The 18125-nt window shown below is 33.4% G+C and overlaps 1 protein-coding gene across 1 annotated transcript in view; it reads left to right on the top strand.

The window, feature by feature from the left end:
• The window catches only part of LRRIQ1 (leucine rich repeats and IQ motif containing 1), a 100770-nt gene that overhangs the window by 10917 nt on the left and 71728 nt on the right, over positions 1–18125 (top strand). Inside the window, exons 10-14 of the mRNA XM_065743217.1 lie at positions 3045–3238; positions 3956–4083; positions 9759–9832; positions 10547–10640; positions 13392–13568. Coding sequence (XP_065599289.1) covers positions 3045–3238; positions 3956–4083; positions 9759–9832; positions 10547–10640; positions 13392–13568 — 667 coding nt within the window. The remainder of the gene's footprint in view (positions 1–3044; positions 3239–3955; positions 4084–9758; positions 9833–10546; positions 10641–13391; positions 13569–18125) is intronic.

Here is an 18125-nt window from a genome sequence, read left to right as displayed (position 1 = left end):
TAATATTTGTTTGGTCTGGCAGATTGTAGACCAATTAGCATGCAGTCAACCAGGTAGCATTCACATACCCACAGACAACTCTACAGATGCATCAGTACTTAAAAACTTTGGTCCAAGAGATATCTGTTGTCCAGCCAGGAATTCTTCATGTAGTGAACCAGGACTTACTTCTCTCCTTGTTGTACTGCCTCTGCCTTTGAAGCGCCTAGGGGGCAGGTTTCTCAGCTTCTGGCAAGCCATAAGAAATTGTAATATGAGCTCTGTCTTACATACATTTTGTAAAGTGTGTAGTATAGATTTAGTCATCTGAGTTCAGAGCCTTTCCAAGTCAAAAATGATCAGGAAGGAGTAGTGCTGTCATCCTTGCTGTACTCCAGTGGACAAGCTAGATTTTTTGGCTTTAGAGTCATATATGAGGGAAGACCATTAGTAGTCCCTCAAAAACAACGTTAGCAGTTGAGAAGAGCTAGTAGTAAACTTCTGGAAGTTTTTCATTATATGAAAAGGGGCTTTCCAGGAAGAGAGGAACGAAGTATTGTAGCAAGTTGAATAGACCTAGATTTAACAACTTCCCTATGGCTCTAGTCTTGGGTTTTGGTACAATACATATATATAATTTATATTATGCACAAGTAAAGATATTGGAGTATCAATGTTTACTATAGAACTATATCAGTATCCTAATGGGAAACGATAAGAATAGCTATAAAAATGCTTTGTCTCTACCTTTGTGATTGATTTGATAAAAATGTCTGCCAGATTACTTCAGGATTGGAGCAAGTATGTGTAATTTTATCTTTGTATGGAACATGTGAGCTAAAATCCTGTTGCACTTTCTGTTTTGTTCAGTGTGTTGTTACACTTCTGATGAATTTGACTGGGTAAACTTCACAAAAATCAATTTGGAATCAGTCTTTCACTGCTGCAATACAATGCAGTGTGCTCTGTTCAGCCATTGTTAACAAAGATTGTATGGTGTTGCTTTTTGTTTTTGTTGTCTGCTGTGCTTCTTTTTCCCCCCGCCGTCCCCCGAGAAAAGGCTTATTTATATTTGTATACTTGTGTTTTAATAACTTATTGTTGGACATGTCAGGCACACTCATTGTTTCTTTTTCTTTCCTCTCATTAAAATATAGCATTAGTGGTGGGAAAAAATGAGTTACCAGAAAACCCTTAAAATGACAAATACATCTGATATGCTTTTCTGCTTAAGGATGTATGCTCACAGACTTGATCATTTTATCAGTAGTATATTGAAGTTCAGCACTAATGTATTTGGAAGATGTTTTACACAAGAAATTGCTGAAAAAGAAGCATTTTGACTTGATTCATTACATTTTTTTAGATTGTATTTTCTGAGCTGTGTTGGCTAAAACCCTGGCAAAGCTAAGAAAAAAAGTGCATAACTAGCTACTCTTAAATGTTTCTTTGGATCTATTGTTTTTAAGAAAGCACAACAGGGGTTTTTATCAATCATCTTTCCATTTTATTTATTTTTGTTTGTGTGTATGTTTTTCATCGTCGCGTTCACCGTCATCTTTTAGTCCTCCTTCATCATTCATCTTCGTCATGCTTAGAAGTTATTTCAAAACTGGATTGCTGGCTAAGACAGAGTCCCTAGTTAACAGATTGCAGTACTTTCCCAACTGCTGCTTTATTTAAGTGAGAGTTTTCTACAATTTTTTCTGAAACTATGTGCTTTTTATAACAGAATGGATTTTGGTTGTCATCTGAAAAACAAGATAATATCTTCTGAAAATGTGCACAAGATTTTCATGCTTATTTTTAATTTCGCATGCATACAGAAAAAATATTAAAATATCAGCTGTTCATGTTATATTATGCTTTTGTGTTTTTCTCTTGGACTTCATTTGATAGTTCAGAATAAATTGTGATCCCTCTTGTATTATGGTGTTGACATGTCTCTTCTGAGTGATGCTCACTCTAAAACAGATGATGAGAAGAAAATGTAAAAAAAATCAATAATTTGTGCAGTATACAGAACACGAATTTCCAGATCCTGTATTAACTCCTTGCTTTTTCTTATTGTCCTCTTTGTTCCATTCTATGCTAATTCAGTGCTTTTAAAGTTACCAATACTGCTTGCTGTGAAAATTTAAATACTGCTCTTGTGAGGAAGACTTGGAAGATGTTAATATTAATACTCTCTGAAAGGAAAGTGTTTTAAGGCCACTAGATGGTGCTGATTCCCTTTGTATTCTTACCTGATCATGGATAAAAGAAAACACAGGGCTGGATCTTGCAGTCAGGATAGTATGTCATGGATATGCTTTTATTTCTTTTACAGCAATTAAAGATTTGGAAATTTATCTCCTGAAGCACTGTTTTCAAATTATAATATATAATATTTGTTTTATACACAGTATGTTGTCTCTTTAATATACAATGTGTTATGAGATTGTGTTATTTTGACTGGGTGCTTCCAGTTTTAACATATTGTACCTGTACTTGCTGTTTGTAACTGCCCTGCTAGCCTTGGTATTTAATCTTTCACTTCTTTTTTTTTTTTCCTTGTTTTTTTCTTTCCATATTCTAAATAATTGATGGTGCAAGATGGTCTTATAATCTAGTTTAGCTCAGAAATTTATTCACTTCTGCAAAGTTTGCCTAGCTTACTTATGGAAGCTTTGGTAAAAATGAGACAAAGTATTACATCAAACCCATGAAGAATACTTGAAAGAAAAGTTAATTCAGAGCATAGTTCTAAATGACAGTTATAAATTGCTCAAGCATAGTAAGTGCAGTTTATCAATTAAAAAAAAAACATTCTGTTCCAAAGGGTTTGAGAATTGTCCTATTACTTAGTTAATCGGATCGGAAATTCATGAACTGTAAATGGCATTTTTGATAGAGTCAAATACAGATAATTTTTTAAAACTTATCTAAGTTAAGTACTTTATATATATATATATATAATATATTAATAAAATATTGAAACCTATTTTCTTGCTAAGTAGAAACCAGCCTTTTTTCTTTTATTATTTTACGATCGATTATTTCAGGTTATATCTTTTAATTTTCAGGTGGTTTAGAGTCACTTAAAAACCTTCAGCAATTAACTGTGGATCATAACCAGTTAATCAGCACCAAAGGTCTTTGTGAAGTGCCTACTCTCATATATCTAGATTGTTCTTTTAATCATCTCACACAAGTTGAAGGCATTGAGAGTTGTGGACTACTTCAAATTTTGAAGTTACAAGGCAATAATCTCCAGGAGGTAAAAACATTGAATTAAGTGGTTGTTTATTGTACCTGCATCTTTCTTAACAGTAACGTGGCTCAGACTGCTGATCATGTGCTCTCTCTTTGCCTGGGATGTTATTTGTTTTTGTTTTCCTTACAGAGATTTTCTCAAAGGTAGAAATTGCTGTTGGTGGTAGCTAAGTATTTTCTTGTTCCTAAGTTCTTGGAAAACTGGACCCTCAATAATTATATTTTCTTCCTTGTTTTAAGGCATCTAGTCTTCAGTTTGTATCATGCAAAGATGATTTTTTAAAATGTAACAAAATATTGTTGTCATTCCAGGTATAATCCAGTTTAGGTTACTTTCAGGAATGACTAAATAGAAAGGTAGTTTGCTAAGTGGACAATTAGTCGTCTCTATCTTGCTAATATTCTCTTGCACTCTGGGAACAGAAAACTATTGTCAATAAGTAGCAGATATCAAGTATTAGGAGTATGGCTCCTGATTCCCTTTTTCTGGAAATGTATCTTGACTGTTTAAATTACATAGAGAACACTGAAAAATATTTACCACCTGATTTGTAGCAATTGTTTGACACTTAGTGAGCGTGTTATATGAAAATGATGTATATATTCAAAATAGTTTTTTTGCTTGTATTTAATATTGATTGAGGAAAAGCATGTGGTAAAAATTCTGCTGTTATTTCTCAAACTTAGATTAATTTCAAATAATCTTCTTTTCTCTACTCAGCTTCCAAGGCTGGAAGATCATGTTCTGCTAAGAGAATTATATTTGGATGACAATAGCATTTCTGCAGTGAGAATGCTTTCCTTATATTGGTTGCCCCTGTTGCAGATACTTTTGCTGTCTCAAAACAGGTAAAATTTTTTTTTTTTCACTTATGTAGTTGATACAGAGGAATTTACTAACATAACACTTATTTGATAAGTATAATTCTCAGTATGTTTAAAATATCACCATCTTTTTCAGATACACTTGGAAAGTGTGTTGTTGACAAGTAATGGCACTGGCTACCTTTAGTTACGAAAATTCAAAACAGAAGTAACTATGAAAAGTATTTTTTTCTATTAGATGTTATATTAAAATAATTTTTGAACATTGCAACTTTATTAAAACCATAGTGTTGTTTTTTTTCTTTCTTCTGCTATTGTTTCTAGAGTATGTCTGTCAAACTTCATATTTCTCATCTGTTTTATTCAAAACAGACCTTAAATGCTATAGTATAACTACTAGAGCTAAGATGTCCAAGTTTGAATGTTCATTAGGCTTTTCTTAAATTTCATATACATTGTATATTAGTACTCCCCAAACCACATTTTAGTACTGCATGCATGCTTTCATTCTTCGGTGTAGCAGTTGAGTTTGGAGGTCTAGTAAAGAGTAACCAAGACAAGCAACATAAAACTAGATGATTCTCTGAAGTACTATGTAAATGTCTTTCTTTTCTATTTTTATAAGCTAATCTGTATATCTGCAGAATTAGAATGACCAGATTAAAAAAATATATATAATTTGCTGTCTTAGTAATAAAACAAATTTTGCAAGTAAATTTGGAAAAAAAAAACACAAAAGTTTTTCCATAATGTGTTAAGTTTATTCTAAATAGAATTTATCTCATCTAAACACATAGAACATAACGTTACATGCAATATGCAGAATGACTTCTCTTAAGTAATCATTTAATACTCCTGTTACTGAGGAGAAGGAGATGGTTTTAGGATATGATTCACCTGCCATTTCTAGACGTTGCTTTGACACGAATTGTATTCTACAAGTACATGTTCATCTTTGTTGACTATTAAGAGTCTGGATGGCCAGCTCATGTGTAGATGTGTCTTCCTATTAACAGAGGAGAATCATCTTATGAGGCAGCAGAGTCAGCTGTAGCTGGGAGACTGGGGAAAAGATCTGTAAGCTTAAGTCCTTTTATAAGGAAATGCCTTCATGGAAAATGAAAATTATTTGAGTTAATACAACCTATATTTTCATTTAAATTACTTCTAGTAAAGAAGTGTCCAACTAAACTCTTACATGTAAATATACCAGCTAGTTTTATATATACAAAATCTGGGCTTCAAGTTTGTGTGCTTTTTGGATTGGATATGAGTAATAGCTCTATTTTCTTATGGCTTTCTCTTTTATATTTATTTGACATTCAGTGGTGGCTATGTGTGTAATCAAAAATTTTCAAAACTGCGTGAAAACCTGATGTGCCTGCTAGGAAGACAAAGTCTTAAGGAACCAGGTTGTGTTGGGCTGGCCATGTAGATCTACTCAATGTCACATGATCTTACAGTTTGTATTTACTGTCCATCTCACTACTTACTTTGTTTGTCCAGTGGCCACACCGTCTGGTCTACTGAAGTTCTGCTGAAAAAGAAAAAAGCACGTATTCATGCATGAGCAAACTGCAAATAAGCAAAACAACAACAAAATTCTCTTCATTTTCTTAATGTATCTGTATTTTATATCAAATCTTTGAGACAAAAAGACAAGATAGCCTTAAATGCACATTAAAGTCCTCCAGATTCCTGGCATTCGGTAGCCTGATCTTTTACACCCGCTTTCTGTACGCTTATAAGTAGCTCCATATGTGTGTGCTATAGCATAAGAAACTTGATGTTCTATACAGCAACAATGAATGTAATGAAGTAATCTGCTGAAAGAAAAGCTATTTCTTTACTTTTATTTTACAGCTAGTGCTATTTTGTAATTTTATTTTTAAGAATTTATTGAGTGCCATTTTCTTTTTACTGGTTGCAGGAAGTCTGTATAATTTTAATGCTATAAATCTGTATTTTTTTATAAATATATGAAGTACTGCTAAAAGAAAAAATGGACACTAATTTACAGGTTTTTTTTTTAATTCTGAGATGTTTTTTATCATAAACCAAAAATTGCTAAAATTTACTTTTTTTTTAACCTGCAGTATATCAACACAGAATTGTATATAGCATGTAGTGATGAAATACATGTGCATCAAGTATGAAAGTGACAGCAATTTTTCCACCTCTGCTTTTATTGAGTGTTTTGCTGTGGCTTTCACATGGGGAACATGTACTTGGTTGGTACACAGTTGACCGAAGTCAGTAGTGAATACCTACCTACTTGGCTTAGTTACTGCAGCACAGTGGCTATGAAGATCTGTACTTTCTTTAGAGAAGCTGGAAAACACAAACATTATGTCAGTGTTAAAAAGGAACATTTTCTTTTTCCTTATATTGTAGATAAAGATTAAATATTACATATTTAATACACAGTAACATTTCATGTGATGTCTCTATTTATATGTGATCTCACTTAATCCCGTAGCATACTGGTTAATTTATTTTTCATTTAAAAAGTTCTATAAAGTGACAATCAATCTGCTCTTCAATTAGTCCTTACATTTTTTGTGCAAAATCACATGGACAAATACATCCCTCTTCATTTCTGTTTTAATATGTATAAATTCTTTTTGATTTCTGTTGTTTTCATTATCATAACTTGTGTGGTACTTAAAGAATTAATATTAAAATAATTCAGTGAGCTGCAAAAATAACATGACATACAGGAAATGTCAAATCACAAGAGAATCAAATTCTTTCTGAACTTGTTGCTCATGTGTTACTGCAACTAAATACACACTACCTAATAATATATATATTTTTAAACAAATGCTAAAGAAAAATCAGATTATTTATTTCTTCATTAATACTGTTCTCCCTTCTGAAATATATGTGCTATCTGTTTGTTCACCTGTTTTCTCATTGTAAGGCTTTCTATTTTGAGAATTTAACAAAATTTCCAGAGTCAGCATAATACATGTAAGTGTCACGGGATATTGATTCTGGTCAGATGTGGAAAAGTTATACTTACTTATAGTGTTGTGTTCTTGTACTTCTCCACTCCCCTTACCCTTATTAAGCATACATTTATAATCATACATTTATCTCTAAGGGTGTAGCACCATGGACAATACTGATGAAGAGTACTTCTTAGTAGGCAGTTCATGAAGAAAGTAAATAACTGATAGATTTCCTACATTGTATCTAATTATTAATTAAAAATATGATGAATATTTCAAATGAAAGTGTTCTTCAATTATGGAAATGGAATGAACATTACTTAAATATCTGGATTAACCTAAGTTATTTTTTTATTACCTCTCACTACTTATGAACATCAGTGATGTTTTCTTCTGTGGAAAAACTGATTGACAGCGAGATTTGGACTATCCTCGAATTCCTGCTATTTGTATTAAGAAAAAAAAGGATTTTTTTTCTTTTTTTTTTTTCTTGTTTCATACTTGCAACTATTCTGATCTCTTAAATTTTTTTTTCTGGCATATATTTTTGTGGCTATCTATGTCCTGTCCCGTTACAACCTTAAATAAGAACAGAAAGAGGAAGCTATCGCTTGCTTTTTAAAAAATATCTTCTACTTTTGTGTCTTCTTTGTAATTTATATCTCTCATATGCCCTGGGCTAATGTGACAAGGTCAAGTAGTATTAAGTTTTCAGTAATGTCCTTTGTCTTTCTGGTTTGAATTTTCTTAGGGAAAAAAAAAAATTAACAACGAATGTCAGTAAAGGGAAAGTTGGAAAATGACAGGAACATGTTTTAATTCTCATAATGCCAATAGCAGGCAAGGATAGTCCAGCAAATAGAATTCCTCATTGACCACAGTATATTCCGAGAGATGTACAAAAGCCCAACTCACCATAAATAAAATATTGAAGTATCATTTTCTAGAAAGAAGGGTGCTGTAAAAGTAGTGTTTCAGTTGCTCATATAGAGTATTACATTTATTTTCCTGGAAATTCTCAAATATGTGATTCTGCAAGTATAATCTGTATCATGGATTTTCAGTCTTTCAGCCATACTTTATTTGTTACAAGTATTGTATATTGTGTACATGATGTGTAATTGACTGGTCATGAGAACCTAAAATGCTGATATTTCCTGTACTGTCTACAAGACTTCTTATGAGGCTTAATGATTTTTTTTTAATTAATGCTTCTTCTTATTTTATTTGATTCTGTGGAAAACCAGTATGCAGGTGATGAAACTAAACAGAATTAAAACCAGGCCAACTTTAAAATATCATTTGAGAAAGAAATTGAAGTGTAACGACACATACTCAGTTTCATTTCTGTTTCTCTGAATTTTCTGTTATGATATTGTCATACGTAAATACTTTTTTGCCAACTGAATGGGGAAGTTTTGTTTTGTTTTGTTTGCATGTATGCTAATTATCAACAAGAATAAAGAATCCACAACCAGTGCTTGGTCAGGAATTTAACCCAAATTAAGTCCAGCACTGTATTTCAGTTCTAATGTACTGGAGAACAAGATGTAGTCACATATTTTGGCAACAAACAAGCATTTTTGGCTGTGAACAATTGTAACAGAATGATCATGTTTCTGACCATAGAAAGTCTGATTTAGAGCTTTAAGAGGCAAATAATACTGCTATAAAAAAAATACTGCTTCCCATGAATGCTATAAAAAAAATACTGCTTCCACCCAGCTTAGAAAGTGACCACACCCAGTGTCATTTGTAATAACATTCTCCTGCTTTGCTTAGGCCACATCTCTGCAGGAATGGAAGAAGTTGCATGTTTTTAAACAGATAAAATTGTTTTTCTGTATGTTTTATATGTAAACATTCATCTTTTATTAAAAGATATTTAATATCTCGATTTTATTTGTTCCTCTCCCATATATATTTCACATAAACCCAAAGTGACTTTTTTAATTTGAAAGGTAATATTTGGAAACAGGCTTGGAAGCTGACTGAACAGTTTAACATTTATTCTTATTTACAAACTTCATTGGTGTAATTAAATAAACATCTAATAATATTTGTTAATACCAATATTAATAGTTATGATGATACTCAGTCCAAAATACTTTGTACAGATGAATGTCAGCTCAGTTTTCTTGTATTTATTCCTCAGTCCTATAAATATGAATTTTGTCATGGTCTTGCTGCTTTACTGTGCAAGAAAAGCTCTGACTGCAAGAAGTACAGTTTTATATCCGTTTGTGTAACTGGCACTTTATTGGCACTGTCTTACAGAAGTACTCAAAGAGAGGAAGTACTAAAAATCTATTACCAGAAAGTGCAAACTTGACCAGTTAAGAAATGCAACTTTGAAAAAATTACATTAGTTTTATTATCTAAGAAGTGATGAATGAAAAAGAGAAACAAACTGATAATAAATGAAGGAAATGGAGTGAAGTAAAGTAGATTTTATTTTCTCTCCCAGGGTCTTCTCTGTTATTCTAGCTATCACACTTAAAGAAAAGCCCCCAAAATAGAATAAATTATTCACTGGATGAAAGAAAGTAGTAGCATATAAGTAGCAAACCTGACCTTCTTTGAAGGCTAAGAAATGCTTTTAAGTTAAAGGAGGAATTTTGGTAATTAATTCTAGCACCTTTGATAGCTGAATAAGTTTTCATAAATCTAAAATATTCTGGTGCCTGTGTATTCATGAACTCCTATTTTCTTTAATTGAAAACAAAATTTCTCTTTTGTTCTTAGTTTAACTGAGCTTGTACCTTTAAATTCATTTGTATCTTTGGAAAAGCTGGATGTCAAAAACAACTGCTTATCAGGTGAGTTCATAGAATCATCAAATGGTTTGGGTTGGAAGTGATCTTTAAGATGATCTAGTTCCAGCCCCTCTGCTATAGACAGACACCTCTCACTAGACCAGGTTGCTCTTGAATACTTCTGGGGAGGGGGCATTCACAACCTCACTAAGCAACCTGTCTTAGATCTACCCTCTTCCAGTTTAAAGCTGTTTCTTCTCATCCTATCGCTACATGCCCTTATAAAAATTTCCTCCCTACCTTTCAAGTAGATCCCCTTCAGGTACTGGAAGGCTGTTGTATGGTCCCCCAGAGCCTTCTCCAGGCTGAAGAGCCTCAACTCTCTCAGTCTGTCCCCACACAGGAGGTGTGTTCCAGCCCTCTGATCATCTTAGCCCTCCTCTGGACCCACTCCAACATTGCTGTATAAGAAACATTAAGAGTTGTATTTAAAAACATTTTGAAAAAACTTACAAACAAGAAGTTCTAAATTATATTGCAAACTTATTTGAACATTGTAAGTTCTAAATATATAGTTCAAATACTATTTATGAGACATATAGAAAATATATATTTTTCAAACGTAGGTGTTCTAGATATTGCTAATAATTGTACCGTACTGGTTACAGAATTGTTTGCAATGCTTCATAGTTTTCATATCATCTGTGATTTTAACTAGAAATAGTCCTGTTCCACATTCAAATTGATACCTTTATTTTCTTTTGTACTTGATCACAGACCTTAGAAATGTCATTACATGCTTAAGTGGATGCAATAATCTAAGGGAGTTGTCACTCAGTGGAAATCCTCTTCTCCAAGAAAGGAATTGGAGGTAAGGAAATACATGGATTTACTAAACTAAACTAAACTTAAAAAAATAAAAGTTAATGAATGTTTTCAGTTGAAGTGTATTAAATTTGACTCCAAATAAATGTTCAGATTACTCTTCACCTGGTTTTGTGCGCCGCAGATGTACTTCTAGTGTAATTTTTCTAAACCTGTGATAACTTGCACTATAAATTCTGAATATATTTATATATATGCACTAGCATTTTTATGTTAGCATAAACATAATTTTGTTTAAGAGGCTTAATGATTTTTGATGTGAAAAAAATTTTAGTGTAGTGTAAGCCTTATAGAAGTTTTTATTAGGGCTGGACTTCTGGGAATGTAAATATGCATCTTTTCATCAGTCTCCTTAAAAACAGAAAGACCTATTTATAGTCTGCTGGGAGCAGAAACAAGTTGTGAATGCAGTGTTAGACTTTCAGGTGACGTTTCAGGTGCATGTCGTAGACGTAGTGTCTGTAAACTCTTACTGTGATTCCATTAAATGTACAAAGAAGTTTTTAAATCAATAACACTTCAAATCATTACCGATCTTCTTAGTTAAGGAAGAGAAGTATCTACTTAGAAAAGCACTAACGTAGTAATATTTCTGAGGATGTGAAACGGAACACAACAGTTGGACTTTCTTTCCGGATCCAATTTGAAGAAGTGACTAATATTTTGATGAAGAAAATGCATTCTTTGGTGGTTTTTTTTTTTTTAAATCTTAGCAATTTGAAGCCATTTTCAGGTCATTTCTATAAAAAATACTACAAATTTTTGTAATTCAAAATTATTATTTTTAAAATAAAATGTGATCAGATTTTTATTTTTTTTTTAATTGTCAGCTTGGAACAATTTCTTCTCAAATGACAGAAGAATGCTTCTATTAGTATTACATATATTTGATTTCCTCTTAGTATATAAGGATCACTTCCACAAATATTTACTTCACTGTTATGTAGGTAACAATTTTTTTTAATTAAAACTAGCCCTCCTGTAATTTCAGGTCAGTTAAACATAAGTTCATAAGTTCATAAGTTCATAAGGTTGGAAAGGACCTATAAGATCATCTAGTCCAACCATCCTCCTATCACTATCTCTACCCAACTACTAAATTAAGTCCTTTAGCACCTCATCTAAACGCTTCTTGAACAGCGCTAGGGATGGTGCCTCAACCACCTCCCTAGGCAGGCCATGAGCTTTTACACTACAGTATTACGTAAAAATGTGTTTAAATTGTGTACATATTCGATATTTTATATTACCTAAATATAATATCATTGTTTTGGGTATTTGTTTGTTGGCTGTACAAAGAAATTCCTGTGGGTTTTTTGTTCTTGCTGTTTTTTTCCCTTTTAATGAACAGACTTATTTACATTTCCATGGTTCATGCATGTAATTTTGTGAATAAAGTTCAGTGACTGTGGCAGTATGTTCAATTCTCATTTGTATTGCTTTAATTTCTACTTTTTGAGAGAACTAGCTGTTATTTCCCTTGTAATCTTGAGGGGAAAAGCTTTCTGAATTCCCGTTTAATTATATGAACAGACACTTTGGCTTACTTGACCCAGTACACCTTTTGTGATTAAACAAGAGATTCATTTGTCTCAAGGATTTAAAGAATGAGATATGGTAAAATATGGATTATGCTGAATATGGCGTTGACCATAACATCAGGCAATATGTTCCACTGAACTTTGTATAACCTCTTGATACCAACAAAGGAATTAGTCGTAAAATTTCCCAATTGGTTTAGTACTTTCATGTCCAGCCAGTGATAACACCGACAAAAGTGTAGTAGAAAGAAATTGCTTTTTAAAAATTAAACCCTTGGATCAGTCTGAGCACTCCTATGGGAATGTGTTTCAATGCTGTGATGATTAATAGAGACTCTTAAGTGACAGAATATTCACCAGGAAGTTTTCACTAAATGAAATATTGACTCAGTTCTTCACCAGGAAAAGCCCAGCTGGAAAAACTAGCATTGAGATCCCATAGCTTACGAGGCAATACTTCCAGCATCAATCACCTTTGATATGGCACTTTTTTTTAAAGTTTTCACTATTCAGTATCAGCTTTGGTAATTCCTCCCTAATATATTGAAGGATTGTCTGAAGTTATCATTTTATTTCAAATCTATTTCAGGCAGTATTGTTCATTAACTTAAGAAAACGGGAAAAGGCGAGTCTTCTATTTGCAAAAACCTAATAATCTATTCTACTGAACCCCATTTTGGAGTTTTTTAATGCAGTCATAGAAACTTTTGCTTATTTTAAATGAAGTGTATCATTAAGACTGACAGTGTTTAGTAATCTATGCAATTTTTAAATCTAAGCCTTTAAATGTGTTAGCAAAATTAGTACTGTGTGATCTTGTGACTCAGCTTGCACTGTTGCATAGTAATCAAATACATTGCAGGTGCTTACACATGGGAGTGTCAGACTTTCCAGTCATTCAGGCAGGTGAAGTACTAGATATAATGCACTGAAAATATTTTTACCTTCCTGTATTCAATATTTTAGCAGTAATATGTATACCAACAATGTATTGCTAAGAAATTGATTCTCTGTATCAGTTCCAAGGTTTATTAATGATAATTTTTTAGTTAATATATTAACATATGAAATAAAAAGAAATTCATACAGATACTTTGGTAACTATTATTTTATTCTGCCTTCTTATATGTTTTTATCACTAAAGTGGAAATTTTACCTTTTTTTATGAAACTAATGATGACTTTTTCTTTTTTAAGGCCTTCTTTGTGTAAGGTCCTTCCTAGGTTACAGTTTCTTGATGGTGAAAACGTGCATTATCATACCTTACCCACAACTGAAAGAATCAAAGTATCAGAATCAAGAACTTTTCTGGAACTTTGTCAAGTTCAAACTGAAGAAAATGTTTTGCTGAAGAAAAAGGTTGTTGAAGAGGGGTATGTATTTATATGAATACAAATTGCTTTCAGAAATTGATGTACTCTTAGTATACTTCTCTATATTCTTCTTGGCAATTTTACTTCACTTTTTTTCTGGAAACATATTTATGTTAAGGAAGGGATTAAGATCACTGACTTCAATTCAAGGAGTATTTCAGACATTAGTATATCTGTTGGCCTTGGCTTTCATTGTTTTAAGTATGAGGAAATAGATTACTCGACTTGAAAGATTCTTGAGGTAATAGCAGTTGGATGAGTTCTTACACGCAACATAGTTCAGTGGTAGATTAGTATAGTATCTTAAATTGTTGAAGTGATATAATTGTATTAACACGACTTTCAGTTTCAGGTTAACCAAACCTAGTTTGGATATCAGTGCTCTGTTGTTTTTGATTTTTCCCCCCCGCTTTTTACAATATTATTCATCTTCTAAACGAATTCTGAATCAAAAAATTGCTTTCAGCTTGCTCTTAATGTGATGAGTCATATGGCTTTGCTCACAAAACTGAGCTTTCTTTGAAGAGATACTAATTAATTAGAATAAAATTAGTTTGGGAGAAATTAAGAAGTTTTCTTTGACAGAGGAAGTGTTAAGATGGCTCCTTGAACTCACTGATTTCTCCTTGGAACCCATCAAGAACACTTCTCTACTTCTGTAATTTTTTGTTTCTGGTTTGTAAATAGGAAACTAGCACTTCCTAATCTGTTTATAATTTGAAATGGTACTCCTTCTTGAAAGGAAAAATGGTACTCTCTTCCATTATTATAGAGAAAAATTTCTTATATTCAGCATTCATATCTGTTCCATTGATAACCTTTGCAAAAAAGAATTGCCACACTATAATTAGAATGTGACTGTGGTTGATCTGGAGTAGAACCTCTTACTTCTACATACATTTTTGCAAGATTATAGAATGTGTGAGGGAAAGGTAGTATTCACAAAATTGAATTGTTTATTTAACCTAGGTCTGCAAGAATGGACAGCTTAACAGTTAAAAATTTATTGGATAGTAAGAATATCTATTATTGTGGTTAATGGTTCATGCTATTCTCTTGAGACTGAGACCTATCCTTCAAACACCTTTATTAATAACCTGGAGCAAAGATGGAATGCACACTTATCATTCTCCCAGATGACCCCAAATCTGGGGGAGAAGATGGTTTATATGCCTGAGTGCAGAGCTGCCATACAGATGGACCTAGATATGTTGAAGACAAAAACAGGAACCCAAGATTTTTGTGTATTCAGCAAGAAGAAATACAAAGTTATTTACCCTAAGGGGTGACTCCTGCCACCAGTAAAGGTTTGGATTGGCTTCCTGGGAGCATCTCTGCTGAAAATGATGTTTTGTGTGTGGATGAATAAGAAACTGAATATGAGTTAACCATGTGACAAGTTCAACAGTGTCCTGGGCTGTATCTTCAGGAAGATGGCCAGTAGACTGTGGGAAGTGGTTAACCCCCTCTTTTTAGCTCTTTCATCTAAAATACTGTGCCCAGTATTTTAGATCATCAATAAATATGTAGCTCTCTGTGGAAATAATGCCTCCTATGTATTGTCATGAAAATACAACAGATATAAAGAAGACAATAGCATTATTGGATAGAGCAAATACTCAGATTCAAAATACTTCTTTACAGTGTAGTCACCACCATTAGATACATGTTTTTGCCAGAGGTGAACAAGAGCCTGTATGCCACTCTTGAGAAAATCTGCACCAGCAGAGGTGACCCACTGTTTCACAGTTGCTTTGGTGGTGTCCTTGCCTGGAAAATCTTGCCCATGTAGTTCCTGTAGCTGTTTGTTCATTCCTCCACAGCTACTGCAAGTAGATAGGGGATAGTCAAAAGAGCAGAAGTGAGAAAGCCCCATTAATTCAGATAATGATAATAGTTTAAGTGAAGGACAGGGGAGCAAGGATGAAGAGTAAAACAAAAAGGAAGCACCAAGTGATGAAAATGCCATTGTTGAGTACTTCCACTAGCAAACCAATGCCCAGCCATTTTTTTGAGTAATGGTTAGTTCGGAAGGGCTATTCCCCCTAGTTTTATTGAGGAGCCTGATATCACATAGGATGGTATATCATTTTGGTCAGTTCAGGTGGCCTGTCTTCACCATTTTCCCTCCCATCCACTTGCATACCTCCAGCTTAACCACTGGGAGTGGCAGAATGAAAGATGAAGAAAGCCTTGATACTGTGCAAGCATTGTTCAGCAACAGCTGGAGTACTGGTGTGCTATCAACAGTTTCAGTCACAAATAAAAAACATAGCATATAAGCTGCTATAAATAGTATTAATTCTATTCCAACCAGATGCAGTATAGCTGAACATAAAGAAAAACCTTTTCATCATTAGCATAACAATGCATTGCAACAGGTTTTCCAGAGAGGCTGTGGAGTATCCATTCTTGAAAGCTTTCAAGAAATGACTGGAAAAATCTCTGAGCAATCTGATGTGATCTCAAAACTGACCCTGCTTTGAAGCAGGAGAATGGATTAGAGACCTCATGAGGTTTCTTCCAAGGAGAATTCTTCTATGATTCTCTGTAATTTTAATGGAAAGAACTTGCAGATGTCTGAGAAGAGCAAGAGGGTGAAGAAGAGACAATTAATGTCTGAGGTTTTTTTGTTTGTTTGATTGGGGTTTTTTTGTCTTTTTTTTTTGTTGGCTTTTGATTATCTTAACATTTTGAGAATTCACCCACCAAAACTTTGAAGTTGCTGAGATATTTGAAGAATGTCTCATCATGTTTAGTCTTAAAATGAATTTCTTGTACATTAAGAACCTTTATGGTTTTGTTTTTTGTTTTTTTTTACTAAAAATATATTTTTTGGATGACCTGAAAAGCAATGGAAACTGGAGTTTGTGAAAGAAACTCTAAACAACTTGTTTGTGTATAAGCCTTAATAGTGTAGCTGCTGCTATATGTACATACTGAAATACTTTCCCTAAACTAACTGAATTAATATGACATTGCTAAAAAACAGGCCAAAAATTGAGCAAACTTCTCTCTGTTTCACATCTTGCTAAGTTATGAGCCCCTGTAGGTGTGACCTCTAGTATGTAAGCTGACAAATCTAATCACTGCTGGCTTCCCTAATCCATGTTTCACAAACCACTGCTGCCTAGTTCAATTGTCTGTGCTGTTTCTGCCTGCAAGTTCACTGTTCCTACCACACTTAAAATATGCTTAAAATTCATTTTTTTAAAGTAAATTTCTCTAATAAATATTTTACATCCCATAAATGTTATGTTTTGTGGTGAGTAATGGTATCAAAAACTAATATGAAGGCTGCATCAAAAGTAATGTCTCCTATTTTATTATGTTAGCCCACAACATCAGAGGCAGATGTTGGTGGCATGGCAGTAGAGGTGGAACCTTCCTGCCAATAATCTGTTACATACTGTTGCTGTGTGACAGATGGCAGCAGAGGGGCAGTCTGACGAAATGGCATCTGACATGGAAGTGCATATGAAGCGAAGGTGTGTCATTGAATTCCTTAATGTAGAAAAAATGACACCCATTGATGTTCACTGATGCTTGCTGAAATTTTATGGAGACCAGACAGGGGATGTGAGCACAGTAAGGTGGTGAGTGGTGTGTTTTCAACAAGGGCAATAGTGATGTGAAAGTCAAGCCGCATTCTATACAGCTATGCACAGCAGTCACACCACAAAATGAAGAACATCTTGATCAGCTCATTCATGTGAATCAGCTAATTTTGCTGACTATGTTGAAAAATAGTGTTTTGTAGCTGTGAATCTACTCTACTAAATAGTGTTATTGTGTTCTTGGTATTTGAAGCAGTTTCCATGGAAATTAGTATGCAGCATTACCTTCAGAGCAAGTTACTTAAATCACCTTGGCTGCATTAATTTGTTTCCAGTAATCAGATATGTAGATTTCTGGCTAGTGGAACATTATAAATACTATTTGTATAATACAGTGAAAATTAGAGGAATTTCTTAAGCAGAGTTGCAGAACAGAATATATAAATCATGACCTCTTTCACATGTTTGTAAGAGAACTTTCTAATCTGCAGCTAAACATCAGAAATAATGCTAGACAATATTTAAAAAAGCGCAGTTAAAATTGGAGTGTACTATTTGTACATGCTATGTATCAAAATATGCACGCTCCTCTTACAAACAGGAAAGAATAACACTTTCTATTTGAAAAAAAATTAACTTCTCAACTAATTACTTATGAAAATCACAGTAGAGCTGCAACATTAAAATATGACATTAAGCTAGCACACAGTTAGGAGTAGAATTATATGTGTTTTAGCTGCAGTGGCCAGGAGAAAACTGCCAGCAGAGTTCAAAACTGAGCAGATCTGGCTTTTTTATTATCTTTTTTGCCTTTGTGACATTTTTTATGCTTAGCTTTAAGTCAGTGCATGGAACACTACACTTCTTAGGTGTCAAAGACGGTTTTCCCCTCTCCAAACACTGCATGTTAAATTGAAAAGAGTTTGCTCTAGTTTTATGGAGACATTGATGAATACTCTTGGTGGACTGTTACTAAGACTAGAACATTAGTGGATGAATG

Source organism: Cyrtonyx montezumae, unplaced genomic scaffold (assembly GCF_038088225.1).
Source record: "Cyrtonyx montezumae isolate F1298 unplaced genomic scaffold, pur_monq_1.0 scaffold_3, whole genome shotgun sequence".
NCBI lineage: Eukaryota > Metazoa > Chordata > Aves > Galliformes > Odontophoridae > Cyrtonyx > Cyrtonyx montezumae.
The sequence above is the reverse complement of the archived record's forward strand: the minus strand, read 5'-3'. Positions and strand labels throughout refer to the sequence as shown.